We start from the raw sequence: 17,886 nt of genomic DNA, 5'->3' as shown, positions 1-17,886 counted from the left end.
AAAGGGTTAAACTACTTAAGCGGTGACAGCAAGCTAGAAAATGTATGGGGTGATGGGTGTGGGTGGTACTCACTTTAGCCATAGTTATAAGATAGACTAGCTGTAGTCTATCTTACAAAATTTAATAAGCAACAAAATGGAACAACAGAGCTTCAGTTGGCTGATTCACTACCCACAGAATGATGCTGATACTAGGCTGATGGAAGCCCTTTCAGGATCTGGCCCCTGTTTCCTATTACAGTGCCTGCTTCTTCTCCCCAGGCACCCCAGCCTCTAATCAAACAATCCCCATGATCCCACCGACACTGTCACACCTGTTCACATGGAGCTCATTCCCTTTCATACGGCATTCCCCCTCTTTGGAATGCCCTTGAGTGTCAGAACTCTATCTCATTTCAGGCTCACCCAAGCTCCACCTTTTAGAGTGCTTAGCCCTCCTGCTCCCATTCCACATATTTCACTTACACTCAAAAGGTTAGTTTCTCAGAACACGGTGCTCCCACACCCTGTACTGAAATTTGGGATCTACAGGTCCATCTGTCTTTATTTTTTTTCACTCTCAAAGAGAAGCACAATGTCTGGCACAGATTAGGAGGTCAGTAAACATTGAGAAAGACGAAAAAGAAGAAATAAAGGAAGAAAATAAATGACCAATAAAAGGTAAGCCACCGTAATGGGGGTAGAGAGGGGAGAAGCAAGGGCCTGGGTAACCTGCAAATGCATCAGTTCCTGAATAACCACAAATGGCCTACTCTTGTGGCATGAATTGGGCCCTTCCCCTCCCAAAGAATATATTGAGATCCTAATCCCCAGTACCTGTGAATGTGACCCAGTTTGGAAACAGGGTCTTTGCAGATGCAATTAGTTAAGATGAGGTCATACTGGATTAGGGTGGGCCCTAAAGCCAGCATGACTGGTGCTCTTATAAGAGGAGGGATATTCAGACGCAGACGCAGGTACAGAGGGAAGAACACCTTGAGAGGTGGAGACAGAGATTGGAGAGATGCATCTACAAGCCAAGGAATGCCAAGGATGGCCAGTGAACACCAGAAGCTAGAAGAGGCAAGGAAGGCTTCTTCCTTATAGGCTTCAGAGAGGGCACAGCCCTGGCGGCACCTCAGTTTTAGACTTCTAATCTCCAGAACTGTAGGAGAATGAAATTCCATTGTTTTAAGGCACTCCACTCAGTTAGTGGCAATTTGCTATGGCAGCCCTATGACACAATACACCTACCCAGGAGATGCTAGAAAATTCTCAGATTACAACTTTTAAAAACTGATTTTTGTTTTTTTAAAAGTTGCCAACTAACTCAGTCTTCACAGTCAACTTAGTCGAATTAAGCAAGGTTCCTTGGCTTTAGCCAGCAGTTTTTACTTTCTCCTCCTACTGTTTAGAGATCATTTTAAAAAACCTGTAGAGTGGTTTTAACGCAGGAGGCATCATATCTCCCTACTTTAGAAATTTGTTTCTAAATTGAAAACATTTTGGCACAGAATTATTTTTTTATTTCTAAAATTCATAGGTATAAAACATAATTAAGAAGACTGAAAAAAAACCAGCTGTTTGCTGCTGACAGTGCCCAGCAGTTGTTAATGAAATGGCATGTCAGCACAGAATGGGGCCCACCTCACAGTGCCAATGCATTCTGATATCTGAGATTTCACACACAAAATTGCCCTACCCTCAAGAGAGCTGCCAGGTAAAGTCTTAGCAAAATTTCACCCCGGAAAAAGAACCAACATTTAGACAGATTAAGAAGGATCAATTTGGTAGGGAAAACCCACAAGATTCCCATATGCTATCCTATTGAATCAAATGAGCCTGACAATTATTTAATGGTGACTTATTTGAATAATCATAATGGAACTCACTACCATTAGCAAAGCACCAAGATGAGTAATATGGAACTATAGTCAAGAGCATGGGCTCTGGTGTCTGACAGATCTGGATTTTAATCCCAGTTCTGCCCTTTATGACTTTGGGCAAATCGTTAATACTCTCTGAGCCTCTGATTTATTATCTGCAGATTGATGACAATACCAGGGTTGTCGTGAGGATTAAAAGACATCCTCTATATAAAGAGCTTAACATAGTGCCTGGCACAGGGCGAGGGCTCAGTTCTTATATATCAGCTAAAATGGGCCATTTTAGCTGATATAAGGAGAGTGGTCTGGAAAGAGAGGCAATAGTGGGGAAACCAGTTAGATGGCTAATGAAAGTTAGACGAGAGCTTCAAACACTAAATGCTTGACTTCCGATAGTATCTCTGGGGAAGTTGAGTATTTATAATCACATACATAAAGATATCTGTTGTGACTGACTGTTTGGGTTTTTTTTTTTTTGAGGTACTGGGGCTGGAGATCGAATCCAGGACCTCGTATATGGGAAGCTGGTGCTCAATCACTGAGCCACACCAGCTCCCCTGAATTATTTTTTTGTTTCTTTGCTTGTTATTTGCTTTTGTTTTTCCACTTGTTTGCTTTTTTGTTTGTTTTTAGGAGGCACCGGGGACCAAACCTGGGGCCTCCCACATGGGAAGCAGGTGCTTAACCACACAAGCCACATCCACTCCCAAGACTATCTGGAACACTGGGGTTCTATAGACATAGGCAGAAAAAAATGCAAAGGTTTTCAATTTCTAACACAAATTTTATAAACAATAGAAATATGGAGAAAATAGAAATTTAAAGTATTTTACTGTCTGATTATTTATATAAGGCTTGCACTAAGATTGCTGAATGTTAATATAAAATATGTATTTTTAAAGAATAACATTGTAGATCATGAAAAATAAACTGTATTTTATGCCCAAAAACATAAGTGTTTTATATTAAAGTTATTTGGCATTTTTCATAATGTTAAGAGCTTCCTGCCGTAAGATGAGCCCCTCAAAGGCAGCAGTGATCCTTTTTTATGTATCTTGAAATGCCCAGAACCTAGAAAAAGGTCTGGCATATAGTGTATACTCAACAAATGTTTGTCAACCAATCTTAACTAAACGCTTTGGGAAATATTCTTAGTTTACTTTCAGACTATTAGGCCAAAAAATGAATGTATCAAATATTGGTCATTTTTTAAATTGAGAAAATGTAAAAGAAGATTTAATGTATAAAGATAAATTACTTGAATTCTCTAAAATCTATTTACCTTTATAGCATTTATGGCCATGTCAAGCGTCGAAACCTCATGGTCTTTGTGGGCCCCAAATATCTTGTCAATAGCAGAAATTGGACTTTTGCAAGTGTAGCAATATGTGTCAATCTGGGACTTTTTCGGTTCCTTTTGGGCCTTCTCAGCTACTAATGCCAATGATAATTGGTCTTGTTCTGTCCTCTCACTTTCCAACTCTCTTTGTTCAGCAGACATACTTTGTTCCACCTCCCTCATGAATTCATTTTCACTAATGTATTCAAAGGATGCCTTTCCTTGAGATAATGCATCTTCAGGTGTAGATTCTGAACACAGTTCTTCTGATAAAAGGTCTTGAGTAACCACTTCATAATTCAGGGATTCGGCAAATTCATAATCATCCTGAACAGGGCTATTGCGGAGTCGATCTTCACTTGGTTCAGGTGAGATCATCTTTTCAGGTTCCTCTTGCACTGTTTCTTGAACATAAGTTGCACCAGGTACAAATTCTTCCTCTGGGAAGGACACTTGTACTGGGACATTCAGATTGACCTCTGGACTTGCATTCCCTGCTTCATTACCCTGAACCTCAGTTACATCTACTCTCTCTAGGACATTATTGGTGTCTTCAAATGGAACTGCATAGCTTATCTTCTGGGTAACCATTCTGACTTCCTCAGTGATGGGAGCTTTCCTCTGCCTTGCTACATTATCAAGGGTCTCTACATGGTCTACGGATTCTCCTTCCCTGTAAATAGTTTTCTGTTCCTCTTCCAGACTCCTCTCCCCCCAAATAGTTCCAAACCTCCCCCAAATTTCCCCTTCTGCAGCTACTGGTTGGTATGAATCATCCTTACTAACTGGTTTTTCTTCCAGACTCTGGCCTTGGTCCTTCTGAGTTACAGATGTGTCATGGAGAATGTCATCTTTGAGTACATACTTCTCGAAATACATTCCTGTTCCATCATCAGTGTCAGAATTTCTGCTTGGAAATGATGCCTCAGAATTCACACTGTCACCTTCAGAAGCTGTCTCCCCTTCCTTTTTCTCTCCAACTGCTTCTTCATACAGATCCTTATATAAAAATGCAAGTGCAGGTGGTTCCTCCAAGAGTTCTGGATTAATGGCTTTAGCAGTGGTAGGAAAAATCTGAGTTCGTGACAAAACTCCTTCCTCTGCACCAAATAAAGGCATCCCAGGTGACTTTGAGTCCACGTCTCTATTTAAAACCTTTGGAGCATCTCTGTCAGATGATATTTGGATAGTCAAAGACTTTTGGGTTTCTGGTTGAGATAATTTGCTGTAGTCCTTTTCTAACCCATAAAAAGTTTCATCCAGTTTCACCAAGTCATATTCATGTTCTGGGACACTGTCCTCAGAACCTTCTGGGAAAGAGATAGCTGCTTCTGTAACTTGCTGTGAGAGGTCCTCTTCAATATTTAATTTCTGTGGAGGTTTCAATCTTTCTAGGTCTGGAGAGATGTTATAATCAATCAAAGTATATTTTTCAAAATAATCCTCTTCACTGGGCATTGTGGGCTCAATAAAGGCTAACTCACCAGTTTTTGAATCTACAGATACCTCCTCTTTTGTTTTATGAGTTTCCCTTTTCTTGTTTTCTTTCAATAATGTAACATTTTCATCAGAATCTTCTAACTTAGTCTTTAATGTTTTATGGCAAGCAACTGCCTCACTATTGTCATGAAATGGCATAGTTTTAAGTGATACCTTCTCTTCCAAATATTCTAACTTATCTTGCATCCATTCACTTTCTTCCTGATCAACTGAAGAAATAAATGCAGGAGCATGAATATTCAATATTTCACAACCTTCAGAAATGATACTGAAGGCACTCTTTTGATCTTCTGAAAGTCCAGCTGGCTTACTAGTCACTGTAAATTCTTCATCTTTTGTATATGTGTCTTCAGGGTCCTTGGATATTTCTTTAGTAAAAACAGTTTTGTCAACATTGATTGTTGATGCATTAGTTATAAATTGAGTATAGTTGCTGCTTGCTGAAGAGTGTGGTTCATTTACATAGGCATCGTCCACAGTCTCTAAATGATGCTTTGAAACAAAAACAGATTGTTCCAAAATATCAGATGTATGCTCTTCAGATGTGTGATCTTTAGATGTTTGAACAGTATGGACTGAATGTCTATCTGAAATCAGTTCTGACCATGGCATTTCTTGTTTCTTTGTAGTAATAATTTCTGTAGACTCTCCAGAAACAAGTGTTTGTGGTTTCACAGATGACAACAAATGTGGTGGTGTTTCTAAGCTCTTTGCTGTATCAAAAGGATGCCCTAAAGTCCTTTCAGATTCTTTAGAAGGAGATCCTTGCTTCATACTTTCTTTTGTGATATCCATTGAGCCACCTATGGATGGTTCTGACACAGTGAACTGTCTCTTTTCTTCATTGAGACCCACCATATCCCTGCTTGACTTTTCCAAAGCCAGATTGTCTTCCTTAGGTAAAAAGTAGCTATCTAGCTCATCACGAGAAGGAAGATCCACTGGAATGAAAGTCTTGGACTTTTCCTCCAAAAATGTGCTTTCTTCTAATGGATGTGGTCCAGTTCCTCTTGCCTTTGTTTCCCTGATTTCTGGGTGAGTCTCTGAGAGCATAGTTTGTGTTTTTTCAATAATTGATGTGGCTTTTGCTAATGAAAATGGCTGATTTTCACCTAAAGAACAACTTAAAGAGGTATCAGATTTTTCAGCAACAGACATGGATACATTCACAGAATAAGGCTGAATTTCCTGTTGCTTATTTTCTTCTGAAAATACATGTGACCATCTTTCTTTTTCTTCTCCCTTCTCCTTTTCAGAACCAACAATAATTTTGGATCTTTCTTTGTGGTCTTCGTTTTGAAAGAGTTGCAGTATAGCCGCGGCTTTTGATTCCTCCAATTCAATAAGTTTAGATCCATGTGTAATTTGTGCCTTCTCTATTTCATTATTATCTCTAAGTTCTAATGGGGCCACAATGCCTTGTTTTTCTGCCAGCACCTTCTTTTCTGTTAAGGAATATGTTCTGGTTTCCAAGTTTTCATTCCTCTCAGCTGGGCTAACAGACATGAGTTTTATTTCCTCTTCAGAAATTTGCCCGTCTTCACCATGATCAATTAAATTGTCTTTTGATTCTTCCATTGGCAAAATTATTGACCCTGGCTTCTCTGGCTCCTTTGTGATATTCTTACTTGAGAAGTTGGATGAAGTTGATCCTGGATGTTGTGGCACCTTATCTATTGCATCAAATGAAAAGAGTGATTTATCTTTTTGATCACTTTGTGGCTCTTCCTTAAGAACAGAAATATTCCATTTAGATGGAGGAGAAATTGCTGGCTTCTGGGATCTTTTAATATCAGTGACATGAAATGGAACAACACTTTTGACTTCTTCCATAACTGATTTCTCAACTGTGGTGGAGTAAGTTTGAACATCAAGATGTTCCTCACCACCAGCAGATGTAACTTCTGAGTTTATGTCCATTTCCTCTGAAGAGCTGAGGGTGTTTTTCTTTCCATAATCTTCAGTAGACACCTCAGAGTTGGATTTTGGTTGTTGTAAAACTTCTATATTTGATAAAATTGTGGCTTTTTCTTTAAAGTCTTGACTTCCACCAGGTTTTACTAAAGCAGCTCTGGATTCATCAGCACTTCTTAGTTTTGCCTCTGGTAATGGATGATCAACTGGTTTCTCAGTTGCAGAATCAGAGACAGCTAGAGTCATACTTTTAGTCTCTATCATAGTCACTGCTTTTTCTACAGATGGAATTGACTGAGGTTTTAAATTTTCTTTTTCAGTAACTTTGTTATCTGGAGTACTTGATCCAAAAAACAAACTAGACATCCAGGATGTGAAAGATGAAATTCCTTTCTTTCCCTTTTCTTCAGAAAGGCATGTCTCAACTGTCTTTGGCTGCTTGGGCAGCCTTTGAGTTACCTCAGGTAACTCTGGGGACAGAGGTTCCTTATTAGCTTGGATTGAAGAGAGAGGCTTTTCTTGTGTGGGTATTTGCCCTTCAAGTGCTGGTTTCCCTCCCTCATCAGCATCTTCTATAACCTTTGACCAAGCCATTTTTGATTCTACTAATGGCTTCTCCACTGGTAAAGGAGGTGTGCTCCTATGTGCTTCTTTTTTACTGTCTGAGGCAGTTTCTATGACTTCTGCCAGGAATTGGGCTGCTGTGGTGGAAGAGGGAATTGTTTCTGACTTAACCTGTTCCACCACTGAGCCAAATGCTGGTTTACGGAGGGTGTTTTCAGGAGACAGTTTGATTTCTTCCTGGCTCTCTTTGCAAGGCATGGAAAATTCTCTGTTTTCTTTCTCCAATATCAGACTTTCACTCCCTATGAAAGAATGGATCTGCTTCTCCACAGCAACATTTCCAACTGGAACTGGAAAGGATTTCAGTTCTTTGGTCAGCTTTATTTCATCAGAAGAGTAAGTTTGAATTGATGGTGTCTCTACATTACTGCTTGAGCTATCTAGAGTAGACATTGGTTCTTGTAATGATAAATGAGACTCCTCAGCAGAATGTGGTGGAACCTGTTCTCTGATTTCATATATATGGTCTTTATCTGACAGAGCAAATGGGAACTGCCCTGTCATCAGATTACTGCTGCCAGAGGAATCCAGCTGCTCAGATCCCAGTGTTCTTTCTTCCTCATGACTGGCCAAATCTCTTTCTGGCTTTTCCAGCAACAAGTTTTCATCCTTTGGATAAATAAAGGACTCTTTCCTTTTTGTTTCTTTAATATCTGTAGGCTCACTTGTCATAAATGATTTTGATTCTTCCAAAGGCAAATTTTCTTTCATAGAGGAAAATTGTTTAATGCCTAGATCTTGTTTATCATCAAAAGAGATACTTATATCAGGCAATTTGGCAACTTTGTCTGAATAAACTAGTATTTCAGGCTTCTTTTGTTCCACATGGAGGTCAGAAGAAGTAATCTTTGATGGTTCTGTTATACTCTGGGGTACATGGAATGAATTAGGTTGGTTAGTTTCTTCATTTGGTTTAGTTAAAATATCTCCCATTACTTGTGCCTTCAAATTTCCTGCTGGCTGTAATGGCCCTATTTCTTGTTTCCCCCCCTTTTTAAAATTGGCTGAATGGTTGAACTCCTCTGATAAGCCTTTTAAAGAAAAAGTGGTTGGCTGAAGTTCTTCTGGGTTTTCTCCTTTAACTAGAGAAGGAGATTCTTCTTTTGCTCCGAGGCTGACTACCTCAGGAAAGAAAGGTTTCATTTCTTGATTCTGAGGTTCCTCCCTAAGGCATGATGAAAACTCAAACATTTCAGGCAATGCAGTAGACACATTAAGTTCCCTGTTTTCTTGTTTTTCTTCTCTGTTTGTAAACTCACCTATGCTCTTTTCTGAAACAGAATCCCTTGTTTCAGATTTGAGAGATTTTACTTGTTTTTTATCTATGGGTCTACTTAGTCTACCTAAATCACTAATGAATTCTGAGTCAGTACTTGGTAATTCTAACACTTGGTGTGGCTTGTCTTTCTTCTCAGATTCCAAAGAGAGTTCTGTCAAAGCAAGACCCTGTTTTTCTGACAGGTAATCTCCCTGATCTGTAGATGTTGTCTCCATCGCCCATTTTTTCTTATCAGTGAGGATCAGTAATGTTGGAGTTAAATCTTCTGACGTTAAATTTTCAATTTTAGAAGAATTTGCTATTTCCTCATTTTTGTCTTCTGGAACTGTATGTTTGGGTGCAAGTGATACATTTTGTGACAAAGGAGGTTGGGTGTCTTTTTTCTTTATCTCACCACCTAGATTGAGTGAAAGCAAATGTTCAGGCCCTACTACCTCTGAGGCAGATACAGAGTTCTTTTTCTGTGATACATGTTCAGAATCAAGGCCTTTAGAAAAACAAAGACCTTGTGCATTTTCTACCATTGCTTCCTTAGGTACATCTGAATGCTCAGATGAAGATGCTTTGGTTATTGGCAATCCAGGTTTAATTTCTTCAGTTTCTACTTTTGACAAAATAGAGTGCTCTGATATAGACAATACAGTTGGAGGTGAATCAAATTTATTTTCCTTCTCTGTTTCAGACCATCCTGAATGGCTGGATGCAGTAGTTTCAATGGGAAAAGAAATGCCTTTAATTGCTGGCTTTTCCTCTTCTTTAGGAACTGAATGCACATCTATAGATGTTACCAATAGTGGCAAATCATTTGCTAATTCATCATTTCCTAGTTTTGTTAAGACTGGATGTTCCCCAGGGATGGTAACAGGTATATCTGTTGGGATTTCTTCTTTGGCTAATTTGCTTAAGCTTGAATCATGTTTCGCTATAGATATTGAACTTCTTGAAGAAGTGGATTCAATTACTTTCTTTATTTCTTCTGGCAATGCTGAAAATGCTGGTGCAGGTAGATCATGTTCAACTTCCTTTTCCACCACAGATGAAGCTGAATGTGGAACTACAGGTGTAATTGTTATTTTAGAATCATGTTTTGCTTCCATTTCCACTGCTGATAAAACCTCAGGTCCAGATAAAGATGTTTCCTTTAGAGAAGAATGTGGTTTTATTACTTCAGGCTCATTCTTTGCCATTTTCTGTTCTAGTTCAGATGTCACAGTTGGCGCTAAATTGGGTTTGTCATCCTTCTTTGGCTCATCTACCAAGTGAGACACAACTGAATATTTCATCCCAGATCGTGGGACATTTGGAGTCAGAGGCTCCATCTTTTGATCCTGTGGTACATGTGCTATAGCTGCTGGAGAATTGGGCACACTTTCTTCCCTTCTGACTTTTGACAAAGCCATCTGTTCATCTGAAGCTTTTGGAATGAGTGACTCTTTGGGTTCCTGTTCTTTCTTAATTGCATGGTCTGAATCAGGTGACACTGAATACTGAGATGCAGGCAAAACATGTTCAGTTTCTTCCATGGATGATTTTGCAGGTAAAGAAACAGGTGTTGCAGCTACTGATGAATTAACCTTAATGTCTCCCTTCTCTGATTCACTTGTTAAACAAAGCAGAATTGAGTCTTCAGACTCAGCCTCGAAAGATGGTTGGGTTTTCTGCTTCTGTGCTAAAATGAGATATTCGGATACAGATTTTGAGGTTGTTTGTGCATCTGGTTTAATTTCTGCCTTCTCTGTTTTATTTGTTGCAGGTGGCAGACTCAAGTCTTCAGGTGCAAATATCCAAGGGGAAGGTTCAGCTTTTTGTTTCTTTGAGGAACTGACATGCTCAGGTACAGGTGTGGCAGCTGTTGATCCAAGGTCTTCCTCATCTGTTTCTGAAAAATGGGAATATCTTGAAGCAGACATTGCAGTCAACAGTGAATCAGGCTCAATTCCATTCTTTGTTTCTGAAATTCTATATGGTGGGATGGAAACTTGTGATGCTGAGTCTGGAGAAAAAAGTTCAACTTCTTCAGTGTCATCATCTGACAAAATAGTATGTTCAGATGGCGATGTTAAACATATTGGAGAATCACACTCAAATTCTCTTTTCTCTGCTTCCTGAGGCGCATACGGTGGAAATGAGAATTCTGATGCAAATGCTGAATCTGGAGAAAAAGGTCCAATGTCTTCTTGCTCTTCCTCTGATAAATTCACAGGTGAGGGGGCACCTTTTAGATTTAAAGGGGACCTGTGGACAATCTCGTCCATCTTTGACTCCTGGGTTGCATATGGTGGTACTGAAAATTCAGAAGCAGTGATGGAAGAGGGTGTGTACCGCTCCATTTCTACTGATTCTTCTGAAAGGACTGCATGTTCAGATGTAGTGGTTGAAAGAGCTGGGGACTGGCATTCAGAAGTCATATCTATTGTATACAGTGGGAGAGAATGTTCAGATACAGAGGCCACATCTGGGGAATACAGTCCAATGTCTTCTTCCTCTTCTTCTGAAAGAATGTTGTGCTCAGAAACCCCTTTTGATTTGAATTGGGACACATCATCTATTATTTTCTTTTGGGATTCATGTGTTGTATTTGGTGGAACTACATATTTGGTGACCAATGTTGAATCTGGTGTGAAATGCTCACTTCTTATGTCCTCTTCTTCTGATAGGACCGTGTGTTCTGAAGTAGCAGCTGAAAGAAGTGGTGAATTGGGTTCAGGAGCCTCATTTGTATAAGGTGGAAGAAAGTCTTCAGATACAGAAGACACAGTTGGAGTATATGATTCAATGTCTTTCTTCTTTTCTTCAGACAGAATCATGTCCTCAGAAACACCTTTGGGTTTTAATGGGGACTTATGATCAACTGTTTTCTCCAGTGATTCTTCTGTTGCATGTGATGGAGTTGAATATTCAGAAGCAGGTAAGGAATCTGGAGTGTAACACTGGCTTTCTGAGACCTCTTCCTCTGAAAGGACCGTGTGCACCGATGTTGCTATTGAAAAAGATGGGGACTGGGATTCAGAAGTCTTCTCAATTGTGGATGGGGGGAAAGAGTGTTCAGACTCAGAGGCCAAAGCTGGAGAATAAAGCTCAAATTCCTCATTTTCTTCCTCTGACAGAACTGCATGTTCAGATATAGCTGTTACATTGGATGGAGAGACTGGTTCAAATTCTCTCCTCTCCAGTTCATGGTTCACATCCTGTGGACCTGAATACTCTGATACAAAAGCAGAATCAGTAGAAACAGACTCATTTTCCTGTCTTTCTTCCTCAGACACAACTACATGTTCAGGTGTTGATGTTGTCACTGGTGGCAGAATGGTCTCCTCTTCTTCCTGCTCCACTTCAGGGGCCAAATGTGGGGGGAAGGGTTTCTCAGAAACGAATGGGCTTTCTGGGTGATCAAGGTCTATGATCCCTTCTTCTGGTAAATTAGAATCTTCAGATTCAGGAGCAGCAGCTAATGGTAGAGAAGTTTCTGTGTCTTCTTTCTCTGGTTCTTCTAACACTAGAGGTTCAGAAAGAGAAAAGGATGGCTCAGGCATGTTTTCTTCTTTCTCTCCATTGACACTGGGATAAGAAAATGTCAGTTGTTCAGAGACTGGTTCTGCCCTTTCTGGTGAAGTCGGATAAGGCTGATCTTTCTCAATGCTGAAACTTTCCTCAGTGGATGCTTCCAGACCTGGTGAACCTGCCTCCAGAAATTCCTCTGCCTCAAGTGAAATGGAATGGTCAGCAGAATACACCTCTTCCTTCTTTACCTCATCAACTAAAGATGGTGAGACTGAAGAGTCATCCTCTGAAGTTGTAACTTGTGAATCAGGTTCAAATTCTTTCTTTGTTGTTTCTACTAACACATTTGCAGACAGATCAGGTACAAAAGAGGAAGGCTCCATATCATGGGTTTTTGGTTTATCGCCTGGCCATTGTGGCACAGACTGTGGAGGGCTGAACTGTATTTCTCCTTCTGCTGTGTCATTACTTGAATAAAAGGAAACGGTGTGCTTGGTTGCAGATGCTGCAGTTAGAGGTGAATCAGCATGAATTTTCTTTTGATCTTCGTGGCCAAAAATTGAGGTCAAGGTCTTTGATTCTTTGGCGAGTGCACTTCTCCAGGGTGGAGAAAGCTCTTTTACATTATCATCTTTTATGCTTTGGGTTACTAATTTGCCTCTTTGGGGAACTATATTAGAATCATGATTGCTCAAATCTGGCTCTAGACTAATGGATGCATCTTTACCTTTCCTATAATGTATTTCTTTAATTACATAACCCTTTGGCAATGTTCCATAAAACTGCAGAGGAATTAATTCCTCCTTAACTGAATTAAACATCTTAATTTTATATGCTACTGTTCCTATATAGACTGGCCTTAAAACCAACGGTTTGTGTTCTTTGTATATTGCCCCAGTAATAGGAGGTGTATTTGAGGTGGTTTTCTTTTTTTTCATTTTATCATAAATACCAACAGATGACTTTTCTTTCTCGTTTTTTTGTACCCGACTTTCTGAAAATAAAGTGTTGGATTTTTTGTTTGCTGAAACATCTTCTTGGGATTCAAAAGAATTTCTCTTTTTTTTGCCTTTCCGACGCAATGATGGGGAGCCATGCTTTGACTTATGTGTTCCTTTCCGAACCTTTTTAACTTCATCCACGATAAAGGAAACGTTTCCTGGAGGAGAAGGCACAACAGTTGACCCTTCCGGACTGCACACACCAGAAGTTTGACTTTCTCCTGAGGCCCAGGGAGTGGAAGACCTACTTGAGTTGGTCTCCCAGGTTATTCCACTATCTTCCCGCTGAACTGTTACCATGGAAAAGGAGGGGTCAGATATGATACACTGCTGCTTGGTCTTGCCCTCTTCATCTTGGTCTGAAAACCTATAGTAAATAACAGTAATAAGTAAATATCACATTTTTATGAGGTAAGGAATTAATTTGACATTAAAATTCAGAGACTAATATTATTTACCACATCAAAAATAGGAATGTGTATAAAAAAGTTAAAAATTGAAGTCAAGATGCCAAATACATAACATACTCAGGCTGGAATGAATTAGTATCTTACAAATGCAAAAAAAGCTGAAGCTAAATTTCCCACCTTCCCTTATCAGGATGGCCCTCCTGACCACCCTGTGGCTCCCTCTCTGGTCGCCAGGACCTTCATAATCACAATGACTCTGGCATCTGTGCCCTTTCTGTTACCACGATCACAACCCTAACTTAGCTCCTTATCACTTTATCCCTAGGTTACTGCCACTAGTTTCCCAACTGGTCAGCTCCTACCCTCACCGGCTCTCAACCCATCCTGTCCATCTTTCTAGGCTACTAAACTAAAACATTTTACCTGTCATTTCCCTGCTTAAAAACAAAAAACAAAAAACAAAAAAACAGTAAATCCCTGTTTGAAAAAGCTCAAAATCCATAGTCATCAGATCCCTACCTTTTTCCCAAGGACCCGCCTCCTTTGCCACAGCCACCCTACCCTTAAATGGTAAGCTTCTGTTCTATTTTACCTGCTGTCCACTAAATACATCAAAAGATCCTCAGGAGACAGCTGACTGTGGCTGCCCTACCACTGACTTCAGGCCTCGGTTTCCTGTTTCAGACTGCAGCACTCTTCTTCTGTGGATTTTTCTCACACTTTGCTATTCACCTGTGCTCATGCTATTCCTCCATCAGAATGTCTACCCCCACCTTCCTCCACCTCTTGTGCATATAAATTCTATCTACTCCTCAAAGCCTCTGTTGTTACCATTCCTGACAAATTGGGCAGCCATATTTGCCATCATTTCCTAAATGTAAAGTTCAAAGTTAAAACTCCAAGAGTTATTTCCTCCTACAAATATGGCTACAGCATGAGGTAAATCCAAACCATTGACTGGTTTTTCTACAACAATAAAAACTAGAATAAAAAAAAAAAACTATCTTAAAACCACTGAGTGTAACTATTAAATTAAGGCATTTTCTAAAAGGTACCTGGTTAGAATTGAAGTCCCTTACTAATCCTTTTTTATGTCAGTGGTTCTTAAACCTGAACACACTTTAGAATTACCTGTGGGGAGCTTTTTAAAAATACTGATGCACACCATCTTCCTCTCCACAGAGACTCTGACTTCATTGAACTGTGTATTTTTATTATGTTTTTTATTATGTTTAAAAGCTTCCAGGTAAGTCTAGTATGCATTCAGAGTTGAAAATTACTGGCCTAAGCAATCCAAGAGCTGTTTCAAGAGTTAATGCATGTCTTTCTTGCTTAATAGGAACCCTCCCTGATTTGTTAGGTTTGGTTGCTGGCCAGGACCATAAGTCCTTACAGGCAGATTCCACTTTCTTTTATTAAACTTCAGAGCTGCCCCAGCATTCTGCTACAAAGAGTCATGGATGTGCTGAGGTACTGATTTCCTTAGCTATCAGCACAGCCAGGTAGGGCCTGGAGCACCCAGTGCTCCTGGATCACTGGCCTCCATTAGCAAGCAGCCTCATCCATTTGGCCCAGCGTGCTATAAGTAATATCATTTTCTAAGCAGGCTCTGAGTGAAAAAGGTTGGGAAGCAATGGGAAGAACAATTTTTCCATTTCCCTAGCAACTCTGCTTTCACTTATTTGTTTTGTTATTACACTATAGAACTTCATTAGGAATTAATATCCTATCTTGGTCCTGCACCAAATCTAATTTAAAAGTTTTTCAGGCTCTTTTGCATACCTTATTAAAGTTATTCCTCAGAATTTTCAACTCCTACTATTCCTTCTCCCATCCAAGTAACTCAACAAAAGCAGGATGAAATTAAAAATTAGGGTTATGACATGAATCTGGGAAGTAAAGCATTTTGAATATAGCATAATTGTAGTAACATTATAAAAGCAATTATAAACCCAATTTAGATTTAATTATTGATTGTAAATTCAATATATCCAACTAGAGAAGTTTTCACTAATATCTAAAATGAGTTTTTGAGCACTTAGCAGAGTAACCAAATAATGACCATAAGAAGGTAGAGCCCTACTAAGACATGTTCACTCAACCATTTACTTACTCATTCACTCATTTATTTCCTAATTTAAAAAGGTTTTTAAATAAAAAAATTTTTAAAAAGGGAAGCAGATTTGGCCCAACAGATAGGGCATCCGCCTACCATACGGGAGGTCCAAGGTTCAAACCCAGGGCCTCCTGACCCGTGTGATGAGCTGGCCCATGCTCAGTGCTGATGCGTGCAAGGAGTGCCCTGCCACGCAGTGGTGTCCCCCGTGTAGGGGAGCCCCACACGCAAGGAGTGCATCCCATAAGGAGAGCCGCCCAGCACAAAAGAAAGTGCAGCCTGCCCAGGAGTGGTGCCGTACACATGGAGAACTGACGCAGCAAGATGATGCAACAAAAATAAAAAGATTCCTGGTGCCACTGATAAGGATAGAAGTGGTCACAGAAGAACACACAGTGAAAGGACACAGAGAGCAGACAACTGAGGAGGGGGGGCAGGGAAGGGGAGAGGAAAAAAAAGGTTTTCTCAAGTTTAGTTACTAGGAATACAAATATAAAAACACAGAACCTCCTCTTGAAAAATTCAAAGTCTAGTAGGGAGACACAGAACTAAACATTGTAATACAGTGTTATAACTACTATTACAAAAGATAGGCAAGATAAAGTGACAACATAAAGAAGGGAAGACTTAACAGAGGAAAGATATTTGAGTTGGATTTTGATGAGAAAATAGGAGTTTCCCAAATGAATGAAGAATTGAGATGGTGTAGCATGGAGAGATCATTCCAGGAAAAGGTCACAGCACATGCAAAATGTACATAGGAATAAATCAGCCTGGTGCACCAAGATACCTGAAGTACTTGGGAGTATCTGGATTACTGGAGAGGAACAAAGGAAGAGAAGAATGACACAGCCAATAGGAATTAGAGAATGACTATATTAGCATGTGTGAAAACATAACCCAAGCATTCATATTACACCCATTCTAGAGAAACATGGTGTTTACCAAAGGGAAATGGTCATCATAGAGTACAGAAAGCACTTCTAAGACTGTTCCTTATTCAGGAAACAAGTTTTCTCACCTATGCAAATACGCATTCATCAGCTTTTCCTAGTTAAAGGATGCTGACTATGAAGATCATCTAATATACTCCCCTCTGATTCCATTTTCACAAAGCAAACTTCTGATATTACTTGACTTCCATGCAGATTTACCTACAGGAGTGAGGAGAGAAAAATGATGACCCAGGAAGCTTACTTCCTTCCCCTTCCAGAAGTAGTAGGCAAGGAGTAGTTCCAGCAGGTCTGATTTAGATCAAGGCAAGAATAGGCTGATACTGGAGCCCAACACCAAAGGCTCCCTCTTCCTTTTATTAAACACTTTTATGCAACTATAAAGATGATGGTATTTTTCTTCCTTATTCTATTAATGTGAGGAATTACAATGATTGATTTCCAGATGTCAAACCAATCTTAAATTCCTGTAATAAACCTAATATGGTTGTGATGTATTTTCACTTTTATACAATGCCGGTTTTGGTTTGCTAAAATTTTGTTTGGGTGTTTTGCATCTGTAATTTCCTTTCTTTTAATGTCTTTGCCAGGTTTTTTATCAAGATTATGATTCTTCATATAACAAGCTGGGAAGTGTTCCCTCCTTTACTAGTCATTGGAATAATTTGTGAAAGATTGGCATTCTTTCTTTCTTACATGTTTGGTAGAATTCAGTGGTAAAGTTATCTAGATCTGAAGTATTCTTTGTGGTAAGGTGTTTAGTTAGCAATTTAATTTATTTCATAGTTTTATAACTATTCAGAATTTCTATTTCTTTTTGTGTCACTTTTGGCAAATCGTGTTTTTCTAGGAATTTATCCAGCTTACCAAAATGTTAATAATCATTGGATTAAAGTTGTTCTTAATATCCTTTTAGAATCCTTCAAATGTTTCTAAGCTTGTGATTTTACCCAGTTTTTCATCCCAGATATTAGTTACTTGTGTCTTCTGATATTTTTCTTTTTAAGTATTGCCAGGTGTGACAGTTTGAAGTTCTTTTTTGAATCCTAAAAGATTATCTTCTTAACCTTATCTATTACTGTGGATGTGGTACACTTTGATTGCATTAGATTCACTTTAGATTACTTGACTAGATTACTTTTGATTGGACTATATCAGTGAAGCATGACTTGGGTTGAGTTCCTGCCATCCTGCTAGCTCTTACAGAAACAGAGACACACACAGAGACACAGAGAAAGGAAGCCGCCATTTTTGACACTGCTATGTGAAAGAGGACTCAAGGATTGCTAGCAGCCAAACCTAAAACACAAGGCCCCCAAAAGGCTGGGCCCACAGAGCAGCTCAGGGCTGAAGAGATGAGTTGTATGCCTGATAGCCCACAGCT

At 39.5% G+C, this 17,886-nt stretch overlaps 1 protein-coding gene across 1 annotated transcript in view; it reads right to left on the bottom strand.

Annotated features, from left to right (window-relative positions):
* The window catches only part of CMYA5 (cardiomyopathy associated 5), a 112,451-nt gene that overhangs the window by 39,765 nt on the left and 54,800 nt on the right, over positions 1–17,886 (bottom strand). The window contains exon 2 of the mRNA XM_058275391.2: positions 3,148–13,390. Coding sequence (XP_058131374.1) covers positions 3,148–13,390 — 10,243 coding nt within the window. The remainder of the gene's footprint in view (positions 1–3,147; positions 13,391–17,886) is intronic.

The sequence above is a fragment of the Dasypus novemcinctus genome, chromosome 2 (genome assembly GCF_030445035.2).
Source record: "Dasypus novemcinctus isolate mDasNov1 chromosome 2, mDasNov1.1.hap2, whole genome shotgun sequence".
Lineage (NCBI taxonomy): Eukaryota > Metazoa > Chordata > Mammalia > Cingulata > Dasypodidae > Dasypus > Dasypus novemcinctus.
Note: the sequence above shows the minus strand (reverse complement) of the source record. Positions and strands in the feature narration are given on the sequence as shown.